This window comes from Lontra canadensis, unplaced genomic scaffold (genome assembly GCF_010015895.1).
Source record: "Lontra canadensis isolate GAN:19392208 unplaced genomic scaffold, GSC_riverotter_1.0 scaffold43, whole genome shotgun sequence".
Lineage (NCBI taxonomy): Eukaryota > Metazoa > Chordata > Mammalia > Carnivora > Mustelidae > Lontra > Lontra canadensis.
Genome location: NW_022631037.1, coordinates 14531347 through 14551839, shown reverse-complemented (window position 1 = coordinate 14551839; position 20493 = coordinate 14531347). Strand labels below are relative to the sequence as shown.

Sequence of the window (20493 nt, the reverse complement as noted above, 5' to 3'; positions counted from 1 at the left end):
AATAAACTATTACACTGCCCCCATACTCTGTTTTTCTTGTTTCATTCATGGGAAGTTTGGACAAAAGATTAAAATTATGACCAGGTCACAACAAAATCAATAGTGAGCCTCTGAATACAAGCTACTTCTCTTATCACACATTATTCTAAACCTGAATTACAGTTTTATATTAATTATCTTAAGATATTTCAGTAAAAAAAAAAAATCCTGGCGTTCTGGCCCACCAAATATTACCTATCTTTTAGGAGCAGTAACGTTGGGTGTTTTCCAAAGTATGGGATACACACAGCATTGAAAAATCTCATTTAGCAAAAATGACCGTTTTGAATCATTCAGAAAAAATTACCGTTTTGACACAATCTAAACCCATAATCAGTAACCGATCAATTTGTGCCATTACAAGTCATAGAAACCTGACCCTGTCTGACATGTTCACTCTATTATAATAATTTAAATAATTAACATTTACAAAATGTTTGTACCCTTCAGACTGCTTTATAGTCATTAATTATTGAGACTGTTCAGCATTGAGTGTTATTATTTTCACTTGCCCAGCAGGGAAATGAAGCACAACCAAGTGGGATAACTTCCCACAGGCATCAAGGAAAGAAAATGAAGAGGCTGGTTACCTGTTAACAACTAATCTAGCATCTTGAGTACTGTAATTATCGGTTTTCTAGGTAGGGATGAACATATATGTCTCCTTTATATATCTTACTCCTTAATTATCAATAGTAAGTTCAGTTCTCCAAATAATTCCTAATGCCATAAATACATAAATTTAAACTAAAAAAAAAAAAGAACAATATTTTTGAGGTAAAGAAATGAACAGTGTGGAGACTCAGAAGTTTGTTGAAAGGATATTTTGCTCCTGGACTAAATCAAGAAATCTCAATAGAAATAATTTTCTGTTCCTGACACATATTCATTAATTTTAGTTAAGCTGATAAGCAAAATATTGCAGGACTTCTGTTACTTTCCATTTTCAACTTAAGAAATCAATTTAAAAATTCCCACTACCAATAGATCACTATATTATTTTTTTAAAGATTTTATTTATTCACTTGAGAGATAGAGAGAGACTGAGAGAGCACAGTATGGGGAGAAGCAGAGGGAGAAGGAGAAGCAGGCTCCCCCCTTGAGCTGGGAGCCTGATGTGGAGCTCGATCCCAAGACCTGGAGATCATGACCTGAGCTGAAGGCAGACGCTTAACCATCTGAGCCACCCAGGCACCCCAACACATCACTGTATTTTGAGTGTATCTGATATTAATAAGAAAGGAAATGCCCAGTAAAGCATGCATAATAGAAATACTCCATAAACATTTGCAGGACAAAAGCAGTGGATATTTCTCATGTAAATTATTAATTATTTATTGTTTTTTGGGTGAGGGGGACTAGACTTTCTTCCAGAAGTCAAAAAAAGATGTATGTTTACTCATATTTAATTTTGACCTTTGAAACTATGATTTACTATTACTCGACCAGGCACCTTTTCATAGACCAAGATACCTTTGGGGCACCTATCCACCTACGGACTGGACACTATTAAAAATCACCCAATTGTGAAAAACAACAATTAGGGAGCGAGTAATATTTTATTACAGATCGAAAGTCAAGACTGAAATGACCTACTGAGTCCTATAAAAGGCCAACGGAGATCACCTCTACGGACGGTGTGCTTTTGCTTCTCTCCTCACTGAGAAAGGGTGGCTCTGGGGTACTCTCATCATGTCTTTTCAACTTTCTAGTGCATCGAGGCGAGTCTGCTCACGAGCTAGCCCGGGGCGGCTGTCTGGTGGAGGTCCAGGCTTCGGGGCTGGAAATGTTTACCGTGGATCTGGAGCAGGAAGCAGCTTTTCTTGTACTCTTGGGAGCATTTCTTCTGGAGGAGGTTTCTGTAATGGTGGTGGGGGTGTCTGTGCTGGTTTTCTTGGAAATGAACATGGCCTGCTTTCTGGGAACGAGAAGGTGACCATGCAGAACCTCAATGACCGCCTGGCATGCTACCTAGACCAGGTGCGAGCTCTGGAAGAGGCCAACGTGGACCTGGAACAGAAAATCAAGGCCTGGTATGAGAAATACGGGCCTGGTTCTTGCCGGGGACTAGACCATGACTACACGAGATATTTCTCGGTCATTGAGGACCTTAAAAGGCAGGTAAGAAATATGGATTTGCCTACTTTTACTATGGAAATTTGGGTGTACGTAACCTAAAAAAGAAAAAATATAAAATGTGCTTAAAATTTTGACATGATGTAGAATTTGCTCAGTCTCCATTTCCAGGGCTTAAAGCAGTGTCTGGCCCACCCACCAAAAAACAATTGGGGCATTAAAGGCAAATAGTTTCAAAACAGATACAATTGGCTTGCTGATCATGTATTTAGCTCATATATATATTTTAAAGATTTTAAAAGAGAGGGAGAAGCAGGCTCCCTGTAGAGCAGAGAGTCTGATGCAGGGCTCGATTCCATGACCCTGGGATCATGGCCTGAGTCGAAGGTAGAGCCTTTAACCCACTGAGCCACCCAGGGGCCCCTAGCTCATATATTTTGATCAAGAATAATAAAAGTATCTGTGATTGTAAAAGCTTACACTTTGACTCAAGCTCTGGACGTTTGCTGTCTGAAGGGAAAAAAAAAAAGTCCAGATTCTTTTCATGTAGAAAAAGTGATACTAAAGTAGATACTTGATGGGTTGAGAAGATAAGAATCATACTGAAGGCATGCCTGGGTGGCTCAGTGGGTTAAGTTTTGCCTTCGGCTCAGGACATGATCTCAGGGTCCTGGGATCAAGCCCCACATCGGGCTCTCTGCTCAGCAGGGAGCCTGCTCCCCACCCTACCGCCTGCCTCTCTGCCTACTTGTGATCTCTCTCTCTGTCAAATAAATTAATAAAATCTTAAAAGAAAAAAAAAAGAATCACACTGAAATCTGGACTCTCCCTTGACTTTCAGCACCTAAATGTTTTGCACAATCTACCCTATTTAGATTATTTCTGCGACCACCTGTAACTCCAGCATTGCTCTACAAAATGACAATGCCAGACTGACTGCTGATGACTTCAGGCTGAAGTAGGTGAAAATAATGTAATTAACTATAATAAAGGTAAATACTACGGTTGGAGTAAAAAACAGTCCTTTTGCTGTAAAAAGCAACATGTTTTTATGAAGTCAGACTAAATCACTGAAGAAATTAAATGTGCCCTTATAAGAAGAGCTATCATAAATTTTAAACTACATTTTGATTCAACTATGAAGCACATTGGATGATGAAAATTCTGAAGGAACAACTCCTCCAAAATAATCGTCCTAAATCAGTAGGTATTCCAAAGGGGGTCCTCTCTTTGCCAAAGCATTAAGCTTTAGAAGGCTGGACAGATATCCCATCTTTTCTTACCAGATGTCAGAGGAAGTTATGCTTTGCACCTGCCCACAGTCACAAGTCTCAAGCATTTTATTAACCTTTCAGGTATGAAAATGAACTTGCTCTCCACCAGAGCGTAGAGGCCGACATCAATGGTCTTCACAGGGTCATGGACGAGCTGACCCTTTGTACAGCCGACCTGGAGATACAGTTTGAAACACTCAGTGAGGAACTGGCATTCCTCAAAAAAAATCACGAGGAGGTAAGGGACCCTGCAGCGTAGCTTTGGATAGTACCTGATTTCGTTCCTCAGGCCCACTGTCCACTTCAGAGCAGAGTGGGAAGATCAGTCAAAACTCAGCCTTGGGATGCCTGGGTGGCTCAGTCGGTTAAGCTGCTGCCTTCGGCTCAGGTCATGATCCCAGAATCCTGGGATCGAGTCCCACATGGGGCTCCTTGCTCGGCAAGGAGCCTCCTTCTCTCCGCCTCTGCCTGTTTGTGCGCGCTCTCTCATTCTCTCTCTCTCTCTCTCTGACAAATAAATAAATAAATAAAATCTTTAAAAAACAACGACAACCACCTCAGCCTTGAGGGTTCATACTGATCCCTTTTCTAGGAAATGAAAGTCCTGCAGTGCGCGGCAGGCGGGGATGTGAACGTAGAGGTGAACGCAGCTCCCGGCGTGGACCTAACTGTCCTGTTGAACAACATGCGGTCCGAGTACGAGGACTTGGCCGAGCAGAACCGCAGGGACGTGGAGGCTTGGTTTAACGAGAAGGTACGTCTGCAGCAAATCCCACACCAAGGGCTTGGTCAGTAGACCACCGAGCCGGTCGCTAAACCTTCTGATGATTACATGGCAGAGTGCGTCGCTGCAGCAGCAGATTTCTGATGATGCAGGAGCGGCCACCACAGCCAGAAACGAGCTGACAGAGCTGAAACGCAGTCTGCAGACCTTGGAAATAGAACTTCAGTCCATCGTGGCCATGGTTCGTAGGAGTCACCACTGATTGGAATGCGTGTGTATGTGTGTATAAGTAAATGCACATCTAATCTATGTAATACAACGAATTACATAGAACTGAAAGTATAAAATGTGGTAAATAAGAAGAACACTGTCCATAGACGTTCCTTCTGACTCGCCAATCCCAATACTTAAAAATCAAACGTTTCTCAATGGAGACAAAAATGGTGGTTTGGTTTTGTTTTTAAAGAAACCTGGCTTACGCGGATTTTCAACCGAAAAGATTTAGACCTTGTGCAAATGCTTCTTTCCACCTTGAGCATGTTTCGAACGTGAACATGCTGTTTTATCTATTACTCACGCAAGCCTTGCTTTATTCTCCCTTCAGAAACATTCCTATGAATGCTCTCTGGCCGAGACGGAAGGCAATTACTGCCTCCAGCTCCAGCAAATCCAGGACCAGATTGGGGCAATGGAGGAAGAACTCCAACAGATCCGCACGGAAACAGAAGGCCAGAAGCTGGAGTATGAACAGCTTCTAGATATCAAAATATTTTTAGAGAAAGAAATAGAAACGTACTGCAAATTAATAGATGGGGAAGAAAGGTAAATATTTAAAAAAAAAATCATCTCTCATCAATTAGGTTTTCTCGGTAGCCACATGTACCAATATCCTATGCTAGAATTTCCTACTCTCAGGATCATATTCATCTGTGGTCTTGGGAATTTATTATTGTATCCCTGTGAAATGAAAACAGGCAGCCAAATCAAATGTCCAAGTATGTGAAGTGTGTGTATCTATAATAACATAGAGGACATTTAAATACCAAATGTTAAATAATTCCTGTACGCCAGGGGGAGAAATCACTTTCTGTGATTTAATGTTGAAGCACATGTCCTGTAACAACACACTGTTTTGCTGGCACTTCACTCGTGACCACGCATGCACCCTGCATTGGGTGGGTGATGACATTTTCATCTGAAAGATGAACAATGGTGGTTTCCTTGGGGAAGTCACCATGGCCTGTTAGCCAAGAGCAATAGCCCTGGAATTGTAAACCTGAGCGCAGATCACACCACTGGGTGATTTCGTACGCATGGTTTAACCTCTTTAAATCCCGTTTTTCTGGTTGGTAAGATTGTGAGAACACCGAAACCACACTGTTTACCTGGGACCATCGTGTGTCACTATGGAGGTGGAGTGCTCATGAGAGTGCCTTGTACACAGAAGGTACTCGGTAATCAGTGGCGGTTACCGATGCTTGCCGATGGTCACACCCCGAGTCCGCACCATCTCATGCATCTTCCAAGGCTACTGTCAGCCCTCTACAACCAAGTCTCATAGGAACTCAACTGTGATGTTCCCTCCTTTGAACAAAACGCTCATTACAGTCCTCATTAATCCCTTCTTTCACTGTACCTTTCGTGCTGTGTTCCAGCTAAATTCTTTTTTTTTTAAGATTGTATTTATTTATTTGACAGACAGAGATCACAAGCAGGCAGAGAGGCAGGCAGAGAGAGAGGAAGGGGGAAGCAAGCTCCCTGCTGAGCAGAGAGCCCGATGCGATGCGGGGCTTGATCCCAGGATGCTGGAATCATGACATGACCTGAAGGCAGGGGCTTTACCCCACTGAGCCACCCAGGTGCCCCTTGCGTTCCAGCTAAATTCTAACATGCATGCTTTATTTTCAATGGCATAAACTGCTTGTATCATCATTCTATATTTTCTACAGCACCTAGCTCAGCACCTTCTGCACTGTGGCACCCTGAACTTGTTCATTGGCCAGGTGATTGACTACAAGGTCAGAAACTGGAGTCCCCAGATAACAAGACAAAAGAGATGATAGCTGGTCACAAGGGAATTTCTGATCCTAAATACTCATTTAATCTCTCCCTTTACCACACTGAGGTCACGAAAGGCTTACTTATATATCTCTTAAGCATATCAGGAATTTCATCTTGTGGAAACTAGAACTCCAAAACTTTTATTCCCAGCTCATAGTTATTCTGAGCTTCCTCATGAAAGGGAAAACAATGCAACAATTTACTCTTCTTTTCACAGAAAAGGCAAGCCCGTGTGTCCCAGATCCAAAGGACGTGGGCCCATACATTCTGAAAATCAAGTCCAAGGTACAGAAGGTTTTATGGCTTGGCATAAATCTTTTCAACTTGAGCAATTTATTAAATAAGTCACTTATTTGTAAACTAAGTCAAATTGTTCTAAGGTTAATTCTAGTGAATGAAGGAATCAGGGGCCATGATGGCAGCTTCTTAATGTGTTTTATACTCCTGTAGAATAGACGTGGTCAAATTATGAAATTTCTGAAGTGGGGACTCAATCCCCAAACATTTTTCTTACCTAAAACTCATTATTCTCCCAATTCCAATGCTTTGGTGAAGGAGCTACTATATTTTAAGCCACAAAAATAGGGCAAGTTGGCATTTAAAAGAGGACAAAACTTCCTGCTCCAGGCCAATACTGCCTGGTACTTAGATTGTTTTAATCTATGTTTTATTTACACATTCAAACACCTATTGTTCTAAAAATAATGGTAAGTATAAGATAGTCCTGGGCCTTGCTAGGCATAGTCTTCAAACACAAGTTTTGTATCTCAGGTTATTGCAAACATTATTTCTTAGAAGCCTACCGTAAAGTACGTAACAGTACTTTCCAGCCTGTTAAGAATGAGCACTAAATTTGCATTTATTTTATTTTAGACTCAAAAGAAGAAATTCTTGTCAAAACAGTGGTTGAGGAACTAGATCAACTTGGTAATGTCCTTTCACTGAGGGTCCATTCAGTTGAAGAAAAATCCTCGAAAATAAGCAACATTACAATGGAGCAACGAATACCTTCTAAAGCACCATAGTGAGAAAAGAAGTTATTATTTAAAAAAGAAGAAGAAGACTGCCTTTGCAAAATCCCATTGGCCAAATAACCCAAGGAAATCATTCATGTCCGCTCTTAAAAATGCAAGGGCAAGAATTTGTTTTCCTCTCTTCTCTTTCTCATGTTCTTTCCATGTAATCCTTTTCAGGAGTAGGAAAAATCTTGCTCTATCTGTTTTGTTTCTATTTCAGGGACTTTTTGGTCATTCATTAAAAATTTTCTGTTGCAAATTATTTCTGATGAATCTGGTGCTTTTGATCTACAGTTGATCCCAATGTGACAGTACTAAGGATAGCTCCTAAAATAAAGTGCCTCACACAGTTACATTTACTTCAATTCATGATAAGTTGGAAGGAGTACCAGACCTCATCTCTGGTCCCAAATCTGTCCCCAGTCAACCACGTAAATGACTAGATCTCCTTGGGTTTGGGTTTCTGTGGATGGAAAGAGTATCCCCATTGATCCCTAGGATTTATTCACTCTTATAATGGTGAGCCTGCATGGGTGATCAGTTAATGTGAGTTTGTTGAATCTGAATCTGCATAGCTATCTTTCCATTTTGCAGTACCTTCTTCTCTCTACCCCTACCACAGTGGGGAAAGCCTGTTGGTTCAGAAAGGTGGAAGAATCCTCAACAACAACAACAATAGCAATACATGTTCAAGGAACTGACCAACCCCATAGAATCCAGGAGAGAGTCAGGACTTAGAAGAACCAAGTCTGGTGATGAACCAGGCTAAGGGATAAAGCTGAGGGGCAGGGTGATTGACAGGTGAATTTACCATGACACTAACGATGCATAAGCTTCAGGTCCCTCATTAGAACAGGAAGGGCCCTTGCATTTTTTTTTTTTTTTGCATAGCCATTTTTGCAAAACTAAGATAATTTTGGCACCACTGGTTAAGTTCGCTTTCTCTTTCCACTCCAATTTCTCCTCCATCACTCTTTCCTTCGTGTCTGGGGGTGATCTATCACATCTAATATGGGGTGACCATACAATTTATTATCGAAATATAACATTTGAGGGAGAGTAAAGGATGCTATTAACCAGACATATTGGCAGACATAAACTGACCTATTGTAGGCATATGGATATAAAGTCACCCTAAGTCAAGAGGATTTGAGATGAATGTAGTGGGATATTTAATGAGGTTCTCAGCATTTCCATGGGAAGCTTCTAGGAATATTCTTACTGTCCACTGTGCCCATCAGTATCACACCATAAAGGTACAGGGCTGCAAGTTGTGATATGAACAAATCTTATAACACACAGCACCAGAAATAAATATGTAGATAATAGAAGAGATATAAGGTATGAAATGTGTCCAGAAGCTAGTCTATGGAACATCTTTTAAGTCATCAAATATGTAAAATTGTGGAGAATTCATTTTCACTAATGCCTACAAAAGACAAAAATCTCCTCCTGTCAGGAATAAATGGGTAATGCAATATATTTATTATTTTTAGTACCACTTTATGCTCTTTATACACAAGAATTTTTTAATCAATTTTATTTTTGTACAATTCCTATAAAAAATCTTGACATATGAAACTTGCATTCTCCTGGGAGTAAGCACAAGGCATATTGCTCATTTTAATGCCCTTTATAGAACAGCTACCCCAGAGAAACTATGTGGACAAGCTGATTCATCTTGTGGAGGTCAGCCAACCTCCCTCTTCACCACTTCAGTGCTTGCACAATGAGCCCATTGTCAAAGTGGCCATTGTGACAGATATGAAGTCTATACTTTAGACTCCGTCTCTCTAAGGCTGGTCAAACCACTGACCTGTCATTGGCAGATATAGGAACTGAGCCCTTGAGATGGTACCGTTTTTTTAGAAGGAAAACTGACCACATGCTCTCAGGATAACGCTACTGAATCCCTTTATCCTGGAGGGATAAAGTAACAGAAGTAACAGTTATTTCATTCAAATACAGGTTTGCCTTTCAGTTCCTATAGTGCCTCTGCCAGCACTACTATCTGAGGACCAAACATCAAATAAGCTTCAGGCCCTCAGAACAGGCACTGCATCTACCTCCTAGCAATTGGTTTAAAGTCAGAATCGAGAAAGCAAACCCTTTCTGGCTTCCAGAAGGATAAAACAATTGGAGTAAGGCAATATCTGAAGAGATAAAAAGCTGAAATTTTTCCAGAACGGATGAAAGACACCAGTGCACAGATTAAGGAAGTCCTACACATCAAAATAAAATGAAATGCACATGGACCAGATCATACTAAAGCTGAAGACAAGATAAAAAGATCCACATATAGATAAATCATGGTGAAACCACAAAACAACGAAGATAATAGAATATCTTTAAAATCAGACAAATGCGGGGGGGAAATTATTACCTTCAAATGAGTGTCAACAAGAATGAACGCCAACTTCTCAACAGCAGCAATGGAATCCAAAGGACAGTAGAAGGATATCTTCAATGTGCTGGGAGAAATCCTAAATGGCCAATAAATGTATGAAAATGTTCAACCTCACTAGCAATCAGAGAAATAGAAATTGAAACCACAGGAGATACCATTACACAACTCCCAGCTTGGCAAAACTTTTAAAATATTTGGCACAATTTACCCATTCTACTATTGAATTGCTTCAAGTTTGGGACTAGTATGAATAATATTACTATAAACATTCTGTACATGTCACCTACTACATGTGCACGAGTTTCTCTAGAACACAACCCACATATATGCTATCTACAAAAGATTCATTTCAAACATAAATACAGGTAGATTTCATTTTTTGTGTGTGTTTTATTTTAAGATTTATTTATTTATTTATTTATTTGTCGGTGGGGGGTGGGGAGAGAGAGAGAGAGCACAAGCAGGCAGAGTGGCAGGCAGAGGCAGAGAGAGAAGCAGGATCCCCGCTGAGAAAGGAGCCCAAAGTGGGACTCAATCCCAGGACCCTGGTATGATCTGAGCTGAAGGCAGCCACTTAACTGACTGAGCCACCCAGGCACTCCTAGATTTCATTTTTTAAATGAAATTTGATTCTATATCAAAGAACTTTAAAAAAGAATACTTAAAAATTATTCCAAAGTGCCAAAGCCTTAAATGTGAAATACAAAATGATTAAACGTTTAGAAAACAATATAGGAAGATATGTGTATGATCTCAAGAATTAGTCATTTCTCAAATAAAAGAAACACAGTCTAAAAATAAAAAGAGTGATAAAGTCAACCTGTTTAACAATGAAATGATAATGGGTTGATACCCAGAATATATAACAAACTCCTACAACTCAACAACAAAAAAACAAACATGATTCTAAAAATGGGCAGAGGACTTGAATGAACATTTCTCCAGGTAAGATACTCCAGTGGCCAACAAGCACATGAAAAGATGCTCAACATCACACATCATTAAGGAAATGCAAATCAAAACCACCAAGGGATACCACCTGCTGTGCATCAGGATGGCCACTATCAAGAAAAGAAATAAAAAGAAAAGAACAAATGTTGGTGATGTTGTGGAGAAACTAGAATCCTTGTGCACTATTGATGGGGACATAAAACAGTGCAGCTACTATAGAAAGCAGTATGCTGGTTCCTCAAAAAATTAAAAACAGAATCACCATATGATCTGTTCATCCCACCCTGGTGTATATTTCCATGAGAACTGAAAGCAGGGACTCAGATATTTGTACTCCCGTGTTTGTAGTAACATTATTCACAACAGCCAAAAAGCAATACAACCCTAATGTCCATTGACTGATGAGTGGGTAAACCAAAAATGGTATACACGTGCAATGGAACATCAGTTAGTCTTAGAAAAAAAAGAAATTCTGACTCATGCTACAACGTGGTTGAACCTTGAAGACATTGCGCTCAATAAAATAAGCCAGTCACCAAAAGACAAATAATGTATGAATCCATTTATCCCAAGTGCCCAGAACTGTAACTGGCACATAATAGGTGTTTAATAAATACTTGTTAAGTGAATGAACAAATGAACGTCACACCCATAACAAATATTCAAGGAAATTTTGTCCACAAGCCAATTTCCAGATGTCTCAGAAACTTCCAAAATTTTCAGGGTTTTCAATGAATATCTGGGAACCCACACCCAATAAATAATTAATCTACTGATGACTTTCACCTAAGCTGATGAAACAGATGAACTATTTCCTTCCAGGTTTGCTTCAGATTTTGCAGGGTCAGGAAATATGTTAATGTCCTTCGGAAGTCCCACAACACATAACAGCAATTAGGGGTGTGTTCCTAATTGCCAAAATGGATAAGAGAAGACAACTATCCCCAAACATAAGCAAGTGTCAACAGAAGATGATGGCATGTCAGCCAAAATGGAAGTTAACTTCCCATTAGGACAGTGCCAAGAGGAGGTGGAAACCAGGGATTGAAGGACCATATGGGGCAGGGGGTGGGGGGGACTTAACCATTACAGGTCTGTTCTCTACTTCCGTGGAAAAGAACTGTGAAAATAAAAGTAGAAAAAGTCTCAAAAACGTCCATATCTATTAGCATAATAGCCCAAAACCATGACGCCAGGTTTTTATTGTGTGGTGGACTGATGAGTTTTATCTTCTGAGGATGGAAGTCAAGAATGACTCACCTGCAATTTAAGAAGGCAGTAAGGAAACTGACATCGCTCCACCCAGACCCATTTCTCAGATAACCACCAACCTGAGGGCAACTGCCCTCCTACAGAAAGCAGCCCAGCTAAGTTAGTTACTAATTAGGAAAAATCATCCAATTATGCTAACTTGCTGAGGCTGGCAAGCCATGTTTTACTCTATGTAGGCAGAATTTCATCCAGAACACACTTGAGAATTGTCTATAAAAAGGCAAACAAAATAGTTGAGACGAGGAGGCACTCTGCTCTGACTCTGTCCAAGACAGCTGTGCAACGCGCCTGCCCTGATACCATGTCTCTTCGGCTTTCCAGTGGGTCCCGGAGGGCCTGTCCCCGGGCTACTGCGGGATCGCTCAGGCTCTCCGGCGGGGGGACCGGCTTTGGAGCTGGCAACGCTTGCAGCATGCCTGGGATTGGAAATGGTTTCTCGTGCGCCTTCGGGGGCAGCTCATCAGGAGGAAATGCAGGGGGAAGCAATCTCTGCGCGGGCTTTACGCTGAATGAGGGGGGCCTCCTGTCAGGCAACGAGAAGGTGACCATGCAGAACCTCAACGACCGGCTGGCCTCCTACCTGGAGAATGTGCGAGCTCTGGAGGAGGCCAACGCCGACCTGGAGCAGAAGATCAAGGGCTGGTATGAGAAATTCGGGCCTGGTTCTTGCCGTGGTCTTGATCACGACTATAGTAGATATTTCCCGATAATTGATGATCTGAAAAATCAGGTAAGAAGCTATACTTCACGATCGTGTTTACATAGTTTTATTTCTGAAGGTTCTTTTCCTTTCTTTACTGAATACTAAAAACATTGATCATCCCTATATGTAATTTCTTTTTTTTTTTTTTAAGAATTTTATTTATTTATTTGAGAGAGAGTGATGGGGCACGAGCAGGGTGAGGGGCAAAGGGACAGGGAGAAGCAGACTCTTCTCTGAGCAGAGAGTCCCACTCGGGGTTCGATCCCAGGACCCCAGGATCACAACCTAAGCTGAACACTAATGCTTAAATGATCTGAGCCATCCAGGCGCCCACCCCATGTGTAATTTCTTAAAGGGAATTTCAATTTGACATTGGAAATAAGCATTAAGCAGATTCAGTTGGTGAATCTCATGATAACTAGTCATTATCTAGGAACTAGTAAACTATCTAGTAGCTATATTAATTTTTATTATTCTGACTCTGTAATCTTTTTTTTTAAGATTTTATTTATTTATTTGACAGAGAGAGATCACAAGTAGGCAGAAAGGCAGGCAGAGAGAGGAGGAAGCAGGCTCCCGGCTGAGCAGAGAGCCTGATGCGGGGCTTGATCCCAGGACCCTGGGATCATGACCCGAGCCTAAGGCAGAGGCTTTAACCCACTGAGCCACCCAGGTGCCCCTTCCGACTCTGTAATCTTAAAAACAAAACAAAACAAAACAAAACAAAACTTATTTTTTTATTGGTTGTGCTAAATTGCCTTTTAACTGTCAAACTCCCCATTTCCAGATCATTGCTTCCACCACCAGCAACGCTCATGCTGTTCTGCAGATCGATAATGCCAGGCTGACAGCAGATGATTTCAGACTCAAGTAAGTCGACTCAGAGAGTGAAAAAGATACATGGGAATTAACACAAAGCCTTAGATTGAATTTATTTTTTGAGCCCTCCATTAAATATGACAAACTCTTATTCCAACCCTGGTAAAACACTTAGATTTAAAATAAACAGAATGTAAAAATGAAATGAAATGAAATAAATGCTACTTTTAAAAAATATTTTGGGGGACGCCTGAGTGGCTCAGTGGGTTAAAGCCTCTGCCTTCGCCTCAGGTCATGGTCCCAGTGTCCTGGGATCGAGCCCCACATCCGGCTCTCTGCTCAGCAGGAGAACCTGCCTCCTCCCCTCTCTCTCTGCCTGCTTCTCTGCCTACTTGTGATCTCTCTCTGTCAAATAAATAAATAAAATCTTAAAAAAAAATATTTTGGCTCTAAGACATAAAGTACAAACTGCAATAAAAGCAGTGTCCAACCCCCTCGTTCATTTTCTGCCAAAGAAATGCCTCAAATTAAAGAAAGGAATTATTCTAAAAAAAATATAAAATAAAATAAAATAAAATAAAAAAATAAAGGAATTATTCTTATGCAGTAGAATTTGAAAATGTCTCTGGTGGCCAAATCTGCCATTTCGAAATTCCAGAATTCTGGCTCTTGATCATTGCTTGGTGACTATTTCTTTCACCATGTGCCATACTGGAAAATCATTCATATTCCTTAAGGTATGAAAATGAGCTGGCTCTTCACCAGAGTGTGGAGAGTGATGTCAACGGGCTACGCAGAGTTCTGGATGAAATCACCTTGTGCAGAACGGACCTGGAGATTCAATATGAGACCCTCAGTGAGGAGATGACTTACCTGAAGAAGAACCATAAGGAGGTAAGAACTGCTCATGTGCATTTTGCTATCCCTCTGCAGACACCATCCATCTGGTGGAAGACAATGGGTTTGACTTCTTAGATAAGAAATTGGTACTAGACACCTACTGTCAGAGGGGCAATGAGGCATGAGTTGTCTTGAGAAATGGCAAAGTATTTGCAAAGATTCAACCTTGCTCTCTCATCAGGTTTCCCATGGGAAAACAAGAAAAAAAGAATCCTATTTTCAGATCAATCAGGTTTACAAGAGTAGTATTTGGCTAGATAATTATAGCTAAGTTAAAATGGGACAGTTAAGAGATTACATCTCATTACATAAAATAAATATACTTACCGTAAGGACATCCTAAGAAAACGAGATCTAAATTCCTATATGATAGTGACAGATTCAAAACAGTTAAACATTTACTTTGTAACATACATTAAATATATACACTTAATATTAATGCATATTCTTAATAGGTGTGTCTATAAAAATAGTGAGACTGAAAATAAATTGTTACATCAAAATCTTTTCTTCCAAATAAAGAATATACTTCAAAGCAGTCACTGTTGGAAGCTAGATCCTAAAATCGGATCCTACAGCCACTATGCCAGACACATCTTTGGAATTGCTTTTAGAACCACTGTTTTCGGGGGGGGGGAATCTTTATTCTTTAAAAATGAACTTGATCTTTTTTCTTGGAAAATGAACTTGATCTTTTTAAACAGCTGAAAGGCTTCTACAGTCAAGCCAAATACTTAAAGCAGGAGACCAGGCTAAAAATACCACTTGATTAGTCATGAGCCTGTCTTATAAAAATAACTTCTCAAAGAACATTTCTATGGTTCAAGCATGGATATAGCCCATGGTAATTAATTAATAAAGTTTTGATAAATTGAACGCCACTAATTTTTTTTTAATGCCTCACTTACAGGCAAACCCACATGTATCTCTTTTATGTTTTTCTGCTTGAACTGAGGAAGTGAAGTCCTCTGAAGTAAAAACCACATCTGACAGTAGAGCAGATCTGGGGCTACAGGGAGGAAAGAATGCTAGAATCCCTCGAGGGACTTGGGGCAGGAAGGAAAGAAAACCTCATTATTGATAGTCATAAAGACCAATGCAAACCCAGGACGTGGGTGGGGAGGAGAATTTTCTGCAGTAGAGACAGAAGCCGACTGGTAGGATTTCAGTGCACACAGTGTTAGCAGTGAGGTCTGCCAACCACAGTCTGAGAGAACCACCTCACACCATCCCAGCAGCACACCCTGCAGATAGAACCGTGTGTGGACTTGGACTGCAAGACCGATTCCAACTTCTACGGTGATGACAATGATCATAATAACTAGCATTTATTTAGCATTTATACACCAGGTATATTGTTGGTCATGTTACTAACAGTTCCTTCACCCATTTCAACCACCCAGAGAAGAGTTTTTATCCTTAACTTTCAGATAACCATTTTGAGATTCAAAGAAGTTAAGCAACTTTCTCAAGTTCACCCAACCACTCTGAGGCAGAACCAGAATTCACTTAGAGCTGTGCCTGACACCAACTGTCCCTGTGTCAGGGTCACAGGTTCTTAAACAGCTAGGAATCCTATAGAGGATAGTGTCCTTCCTTTATTACTGGTAAATAAACAAATATATTAGTATAAATAAATATATACACATAAGTATTTATTATTATTACTCATAATAATAATAAGTATTATTTCAGTTGTTCAGAACAACTCAGACTCAGCCCCCCACCCCTGTTCATGCTGTGTTCAGGCTCTAGCTGAGCCAAGAACACATCAAAGCTGCTTGCTAAGCAGATTCGAAGACCAGTCCACCAAGGGGGAGACATTTCGGCTGTAAATGGCTAGAATAAGAGAGGGTGGATAATTCATTTTAAATATCTTAAGGATTTTCATTCAGAAAGGGAATTAAGACTTTCTGTGCAACAGAACTAAAACCAGTGAATTGAGATCATAAAAACGGGATTTGAGTTCGCCACATGGGAGAGCTCTGCAGCAACTGAAAAGCTCTCATGATGAAGCAGGCTGCTTCATGAGATGGGAAATATAAGAAGCAGAGGAGGGTCACTGCACATCTGGGGCTGAACTCTAAGAACCCTTTCAAAGCTGAGCCTTTGACTTTCTATGAGATCCCTACACACCTGAGCTGCACACTTCTCTGCCTCTAGGAAATGCAGGTCCTGCAGTGCGCGGCTGGTGGGAACGTGAACGTGGAGATGAACGCGGCGCCCGGGGTGGACCTCACGGTCCTGCTGAACAACATGCGGGCGGAGTATGAAGCCCTGGCGGAGCAGAACCGCAGGGACGCGGAGGCTTGGTTCAACGAGAAGGTGAGTCCTGTCCAGAAAATTGACCCCTCTGCATCTTAGGGATGGTCACAAAACTAAGACTTCCTCCTCATGCCTACCTCTTCAGAGTGCTTCGCTGCAACAGCAGATCTCTGAGGACGTTGGGGCCACGACCTCAGCCCGGAACGAACTGACCGAAATGAAGCGTAATCTACAAACATTGGAAATTGAACTTCAATCTCTCTTAGCCACGGTATGAAGAGGACGATTTCTTACCATCTCCCAGAGTATCGTTTTAAATGTGTGCCAGTTGGTTTTAAAGCCCTTTACCCTGGTGAGAATATATCCACAGGTATATTTACGCAATTAACCTAGAACATAAGAACAGAACAGCTAAAACAGCAACATTAATGTCTCTGGCTTATTCCACCCAAAAGAGAGATGTGCTCCTTTTTAAGAACGCTATAGAGCCTTCTTCACCATGTGTCCATGGGAAATCGAACACAGTTGGAGACAAAACTAACAAGAGAAGAAAGTCACCTATCGGAGCAAATTTCTGTGTATCTCGGGTTCTGCATCTCTGGTTCATTCTTGTTTCCTGACAGAAACACTCCCTGGAGTGCTCCCTGACCGAGACGGAAGGCAACTACTGTGCGCAGCTCGCCCAGATCCAGGCTCAGATCGGGGCCCTGGAGGAGCAGCTGCACCAGGTCAGAACCGAGACGGAGGGCCAGAAGCTGGAGTACGAGCAGCTCCTCGACATCAAGGTCCACCTGGAAAAGGAGATCGAGACCTACTGCCTCCTCATCGGTGGAGAGGATGGGTAGGTGGAATAATCTACAGGAAAGATGTCCTGAGGTCCCTGAATCTCAGGAAAGGGAGAAAAGCTTAGATCCCTGGAAAGTGAGCATAAACTGACATGACTGCATTCATTATCATGAATGCTAAACATGAAACATAATACATGACCACCGAGATACAAATTAACATCTTACAAAACCAAAATGGGACAAGCACTATGTTCAAGGTATGACAATTAAAATTATCACCTCTTGGGACACCTGGGTGGCTCAGTGGGTTAAACGTCTGCCCTCAGCTCAGGGCATGATCCCAGCATCCTGGGATCAAGCCCTGCATCAGGATCCTTGCTCAGTGGGAGGCCTGCTTCTCCCTCTGCCTGTTGCTCCCCCTGCTTATCCTCTCTCTTTCTCTCTCTTTAAAAAATTTTTAAAAATCACCCCTTGATGCTAAAGCAGAATAGTTCCAGCTGTGTAACCCACTGCAACTGTTCTCACCAAAGAGCTAAAGAAAATGCAAAGTGCATCCAGAATTGAAAAGGTTCTCTCTGGGGGGTTCTGAGTGGCTCAGTTGGTTACGCGTCCAGCTATTGATGTCAGCTCAGGTCGTGATCTCAGGGTCATGGGATCAAGCCCCACATGGGGCTCTGTGCTGAGTGTGGAGCCTGCTTGAGATTCTCTCTCCCTCTCCCCCCTCCCCCAATCCATGCACTTGTACTCTCTCTAAAATAAATAAATACAATCTTTAAAAAGAAGAAAGAAAGAAAGGAAGGAAGAAAGGAAGAAGGAAAGAAAGGAAGAAGGAAGGAGGGAAGGGGTTCTCTCTAAATCATTCTCTTTTGTGAGTTTCCCACAATATGTGTTCACAGGGCTTGCAAGTCTGGAGGTTACAAGTCTAAAGATTATGGATCTGGAAACATGGGAAATCAAGTCAGAGGTAATTAAAATGAAATTCTGTTTTTATGCTGAACTATTTCATCTGCAATGTCCAGCTTGGTTGTTTTTATATTCCCAGGGCTTAGTAAGAATAGATAACAATAAAGATTTATAGTATACATATCAGCATGTGCTCGATGTCTAACTTCGGTGATATGTGCTAATTCTAAACAAAGTAATATGTCACCAGGCTTTTAGCGAACCAAGAAATCAAAATTCACCAAAAATTCATCTATTTGTGCTTACTGCCTAGTCCTTCCTATTAAAAATACTGTTATTCCTTTAATTGATATAATTATCAATTATATCTGTCTTTTATTTTTTCAATTTTTTCATTGTGGTAAAATATACAGAACATAAACTTTACTGTCATAGGCACCAAGGTGGCTCAGTTGTTAAGCATCTGCCTTTGGCTCAGGTCCTGATCCTGGAGTCCTGGGATCAAGTCCTGTGTTGGGCTCTCTGCTCAGCAGGGAGTCTGCTTCTCCCTCTGACCCTCACCCCATTGTGGGCTCTCTCCCTCTCAAATAACTTTACTGTCTTAACCATTTTCAGGGGACAGTTCAGTGGCATTAAGTACATTCATATTGTGGTGAAACCAGCAACACCATCCATCTCTAGAACTCTTTTCATCTTGCTTTTTAACTAGTAAACAATAGCTCCCCATTCCTTCCTCCTCCTAGCCCCTGGCAAACACCATTCTACTTCTCTCTATATACATTTGACTACTCCTGGTCCCTAGTAGAAGTAGACTCACAAAGCATTTGTCTTTTTTCTGATAACTTCTCTCACTGAGCATCATGTCTTCAAGATTCATCCATGTGTAGCATGTGTCAGAATATCATTCCTTTTGAAGGCTGAATAATATTCCATTGAATTATATGCCATATTTGATCTATTCATTCTTTGGTGGACACTTGGGCTGCTTCCACATTTTAGCTAACAGGATCTTATTCATCTTTTTTCAACTCTCTAAAATCTCCTTTTAAATTTTAATTCTTAGATCTGGCCAAAGCCATAGTGGTTAAGAAAGTTCTTGAGGAAGTGGACCAACGCAGCAAAATACTTACCACCAGGCTCCACTCCCTGGAAGAGAAATCTCAAAACAATTAATTTATGACACAAGAGAGAGCACGTGCCAAATACTCTCTAAGAAGAGAGAGCATTATGTCTGGAAAAGTGAGCAAGCCTAAGAAAAAATGCCTGTCCTGTTTTCTTTCTGTTACTGAAATATAAGCGTTATGTGGGCAATCAATAGAGGTATTGCCCCCATTCATCCGACAGAATGTCACATGCAAATTTGATGAGTCATTTGATTGCCCTACAGAAAATGTTGTCAGTCCTTTGTATTCAATAAACCTTCTTCCTTTAGCAAGTTACCACTGGTGGTCTTGTCTTATCTTCAAACTGCTCATGTCTGTGGTACAGATGTATGAACACCTAACAACATTTAATTTATATGAACATTTTTACAGAAAGTTGACATGCTTCCACCTAGATTTTCATGAGGCTTTCCCAATAACTCAAAATAAGATAAACTCAAAAGGAATAAAAATATTTCCAATTAAATCTCCAGTCTGCCTTGCTGTGATATAATAACAAGCCTCTTCTCTTTCATAATAGCTACAATGTATACAATTCAGGTTCATCTGTAAAATAATAGGGTTACTTCTCTCCAGTGGTTATGGTAAAGATTAAACAAGTAAATTATTGGATATGCTCTTAAGGACCAAGCATTCAATAAATGCTAACTCAGTTTTTCATATTCAATACTTATAATGATGAATTTTCAAATCTCATTTCCTTTTTGAATATGTATTTAAACAACATTTCAAGTAAAGCGAGGTTAAGCAAAAGTTCTGGTTTAGAGTTCTATTAATGGAATTATTCACTTGTATTACAATGTATGCTTGATGCTTACAACTCTCTTGACCAATGGATTCATCTCTAGTAAAAGGACATAAACCAGATGAACTGAAAACATGATTTTCTCAGATCAAATATTGTCCCTAGATACTCTGTTGACTTCTCAGTCCTTTATGGATGGATTGTCCATATTATAATCCATCCATGAAAATTTGATTTCAGGCTTCATCTGAAAATTAAGCAGAAAAGACACTGGGATTCTTCAAAGTCACTAGAATTATCCTTGAATTACTTTTATTATTTTCTTCTAATGAATCTTAGCCAGAGGCCACTACAGTCAAAATGCCTAATAGTATCCTCCATCAGATT

The 20493-nt window shown here is 40.7% G+C and overlaps 2 protein-coding genes across 3 annotated transcripts; both read left to right on the top strand.

Moving 5' to 3' along the window:
- The first annotated feature begins 1731 nt into the window (after positions 1 to 1731).
- Positions 1732 to 7241, top strand: KRT26 (keratin 26). Its single transcript, XM_032871590.1, has 8 exons — positions 1732 to 2160; positions 2991 to 3073; positions 3471 to 3627; positions 3982 to 4143; positions 4229 to 4354; positions 4718 to 4935; positions 6392 to 6459; positions 7048 to 7241. The coding sequence occupies exons 1-8, from the start codon at positions 1732 to 1734 to the stop codon at positions 7197 to 7199; spliced, it is 1395 nt and encodes a 464-aa protein (XP_032727481.1). The 3' UTR covers positions 7200 to 7241.
- A 4880-nt stretch (positions 7242 to 12121) lies between these two features.
- On the top strand, positions 12122 to 19516 carry KRT25 (keratin 25). 2 transcript variants are annotated; one of them, XM_032871593.1, is made up of 9 exons: positions 12122 to 12550; positions 13311 to 13393; positions 14080 to 14236; positions 16406 to 16567; positions 16653 to 16778; positions 17131 to 17348; positions 17787 to 17794; positions 18209 to 18259; positions 19262 to 19516. In XM_032871593.1, the coding sequence occupies exons 1-9, from the start codon at positions 12122 to 12124 to the stop codon at positions 19369 to 19371; spliced, it is 1344 nt and encodes a 447-aa protein (XP_032727484.1). In that variant the 3' UTR covers positions 19372 to 19516. The 2 variants fall into 2 exon arrangements, with proteins under 2 accessions (XP_032727484.1, XP_032727483.1); XM_032871592.1 differs by lacking the exon at positions 17787 to 17794 and having other exon boundaries at positions 18192 to 18259.
- The last annotated feature ends 977 nt before the right edge of the window (positions 19517 to 20493 follow it).

Excerpts from the sequence above, each read along its gene's own strand:
- KRT25 (XM_032871592.1), top strand. The coding sequence starts at position 12,122 with ATGTCTCTTCGGCTTTCCAGTGGGTCCCGGAGGGCCTGTCCCCGGGCT. Across the intron at positions 12,551-13,310 it reads TTGATGATCTGAAAAATCAG|ATCATTGCTTCCACCACCAG; the intron begins GTAAGAAGCTAT and ends CCCCATTTCCAG. Across the intron at positions 16,568-16,652 it reads AGGCTTGGTTCAACGAGAAG|AGTGCTTCGCTGCAACAGCA; the intron begins GTGAGTCCTGTC and ends CTACCTCTTCAG.
- KRT26 (XM_032871590.1), top strand. The coding sequence starts at position 1,732 with ATGTCTTTTCAACTTTCTAGTGCATCGAGGCGAGTCTGCTCACGAGCT. Across the intron at positions 2,161-2,990 it reads TTGAGGACCTTAAAAGGCAG|ATTATTTCTGCGACCACCTG; the intron begins GTAAGAAATATG and ends TACCCTATTTAG. Across the intron at positions 4,355-4,717 it reads TTCAGTCCATCGTGGCCATG|AAACATTCCTATGAATGCTC; the intron begins GTTCGTAGGAGT and ends TTCTCCCTTCAG.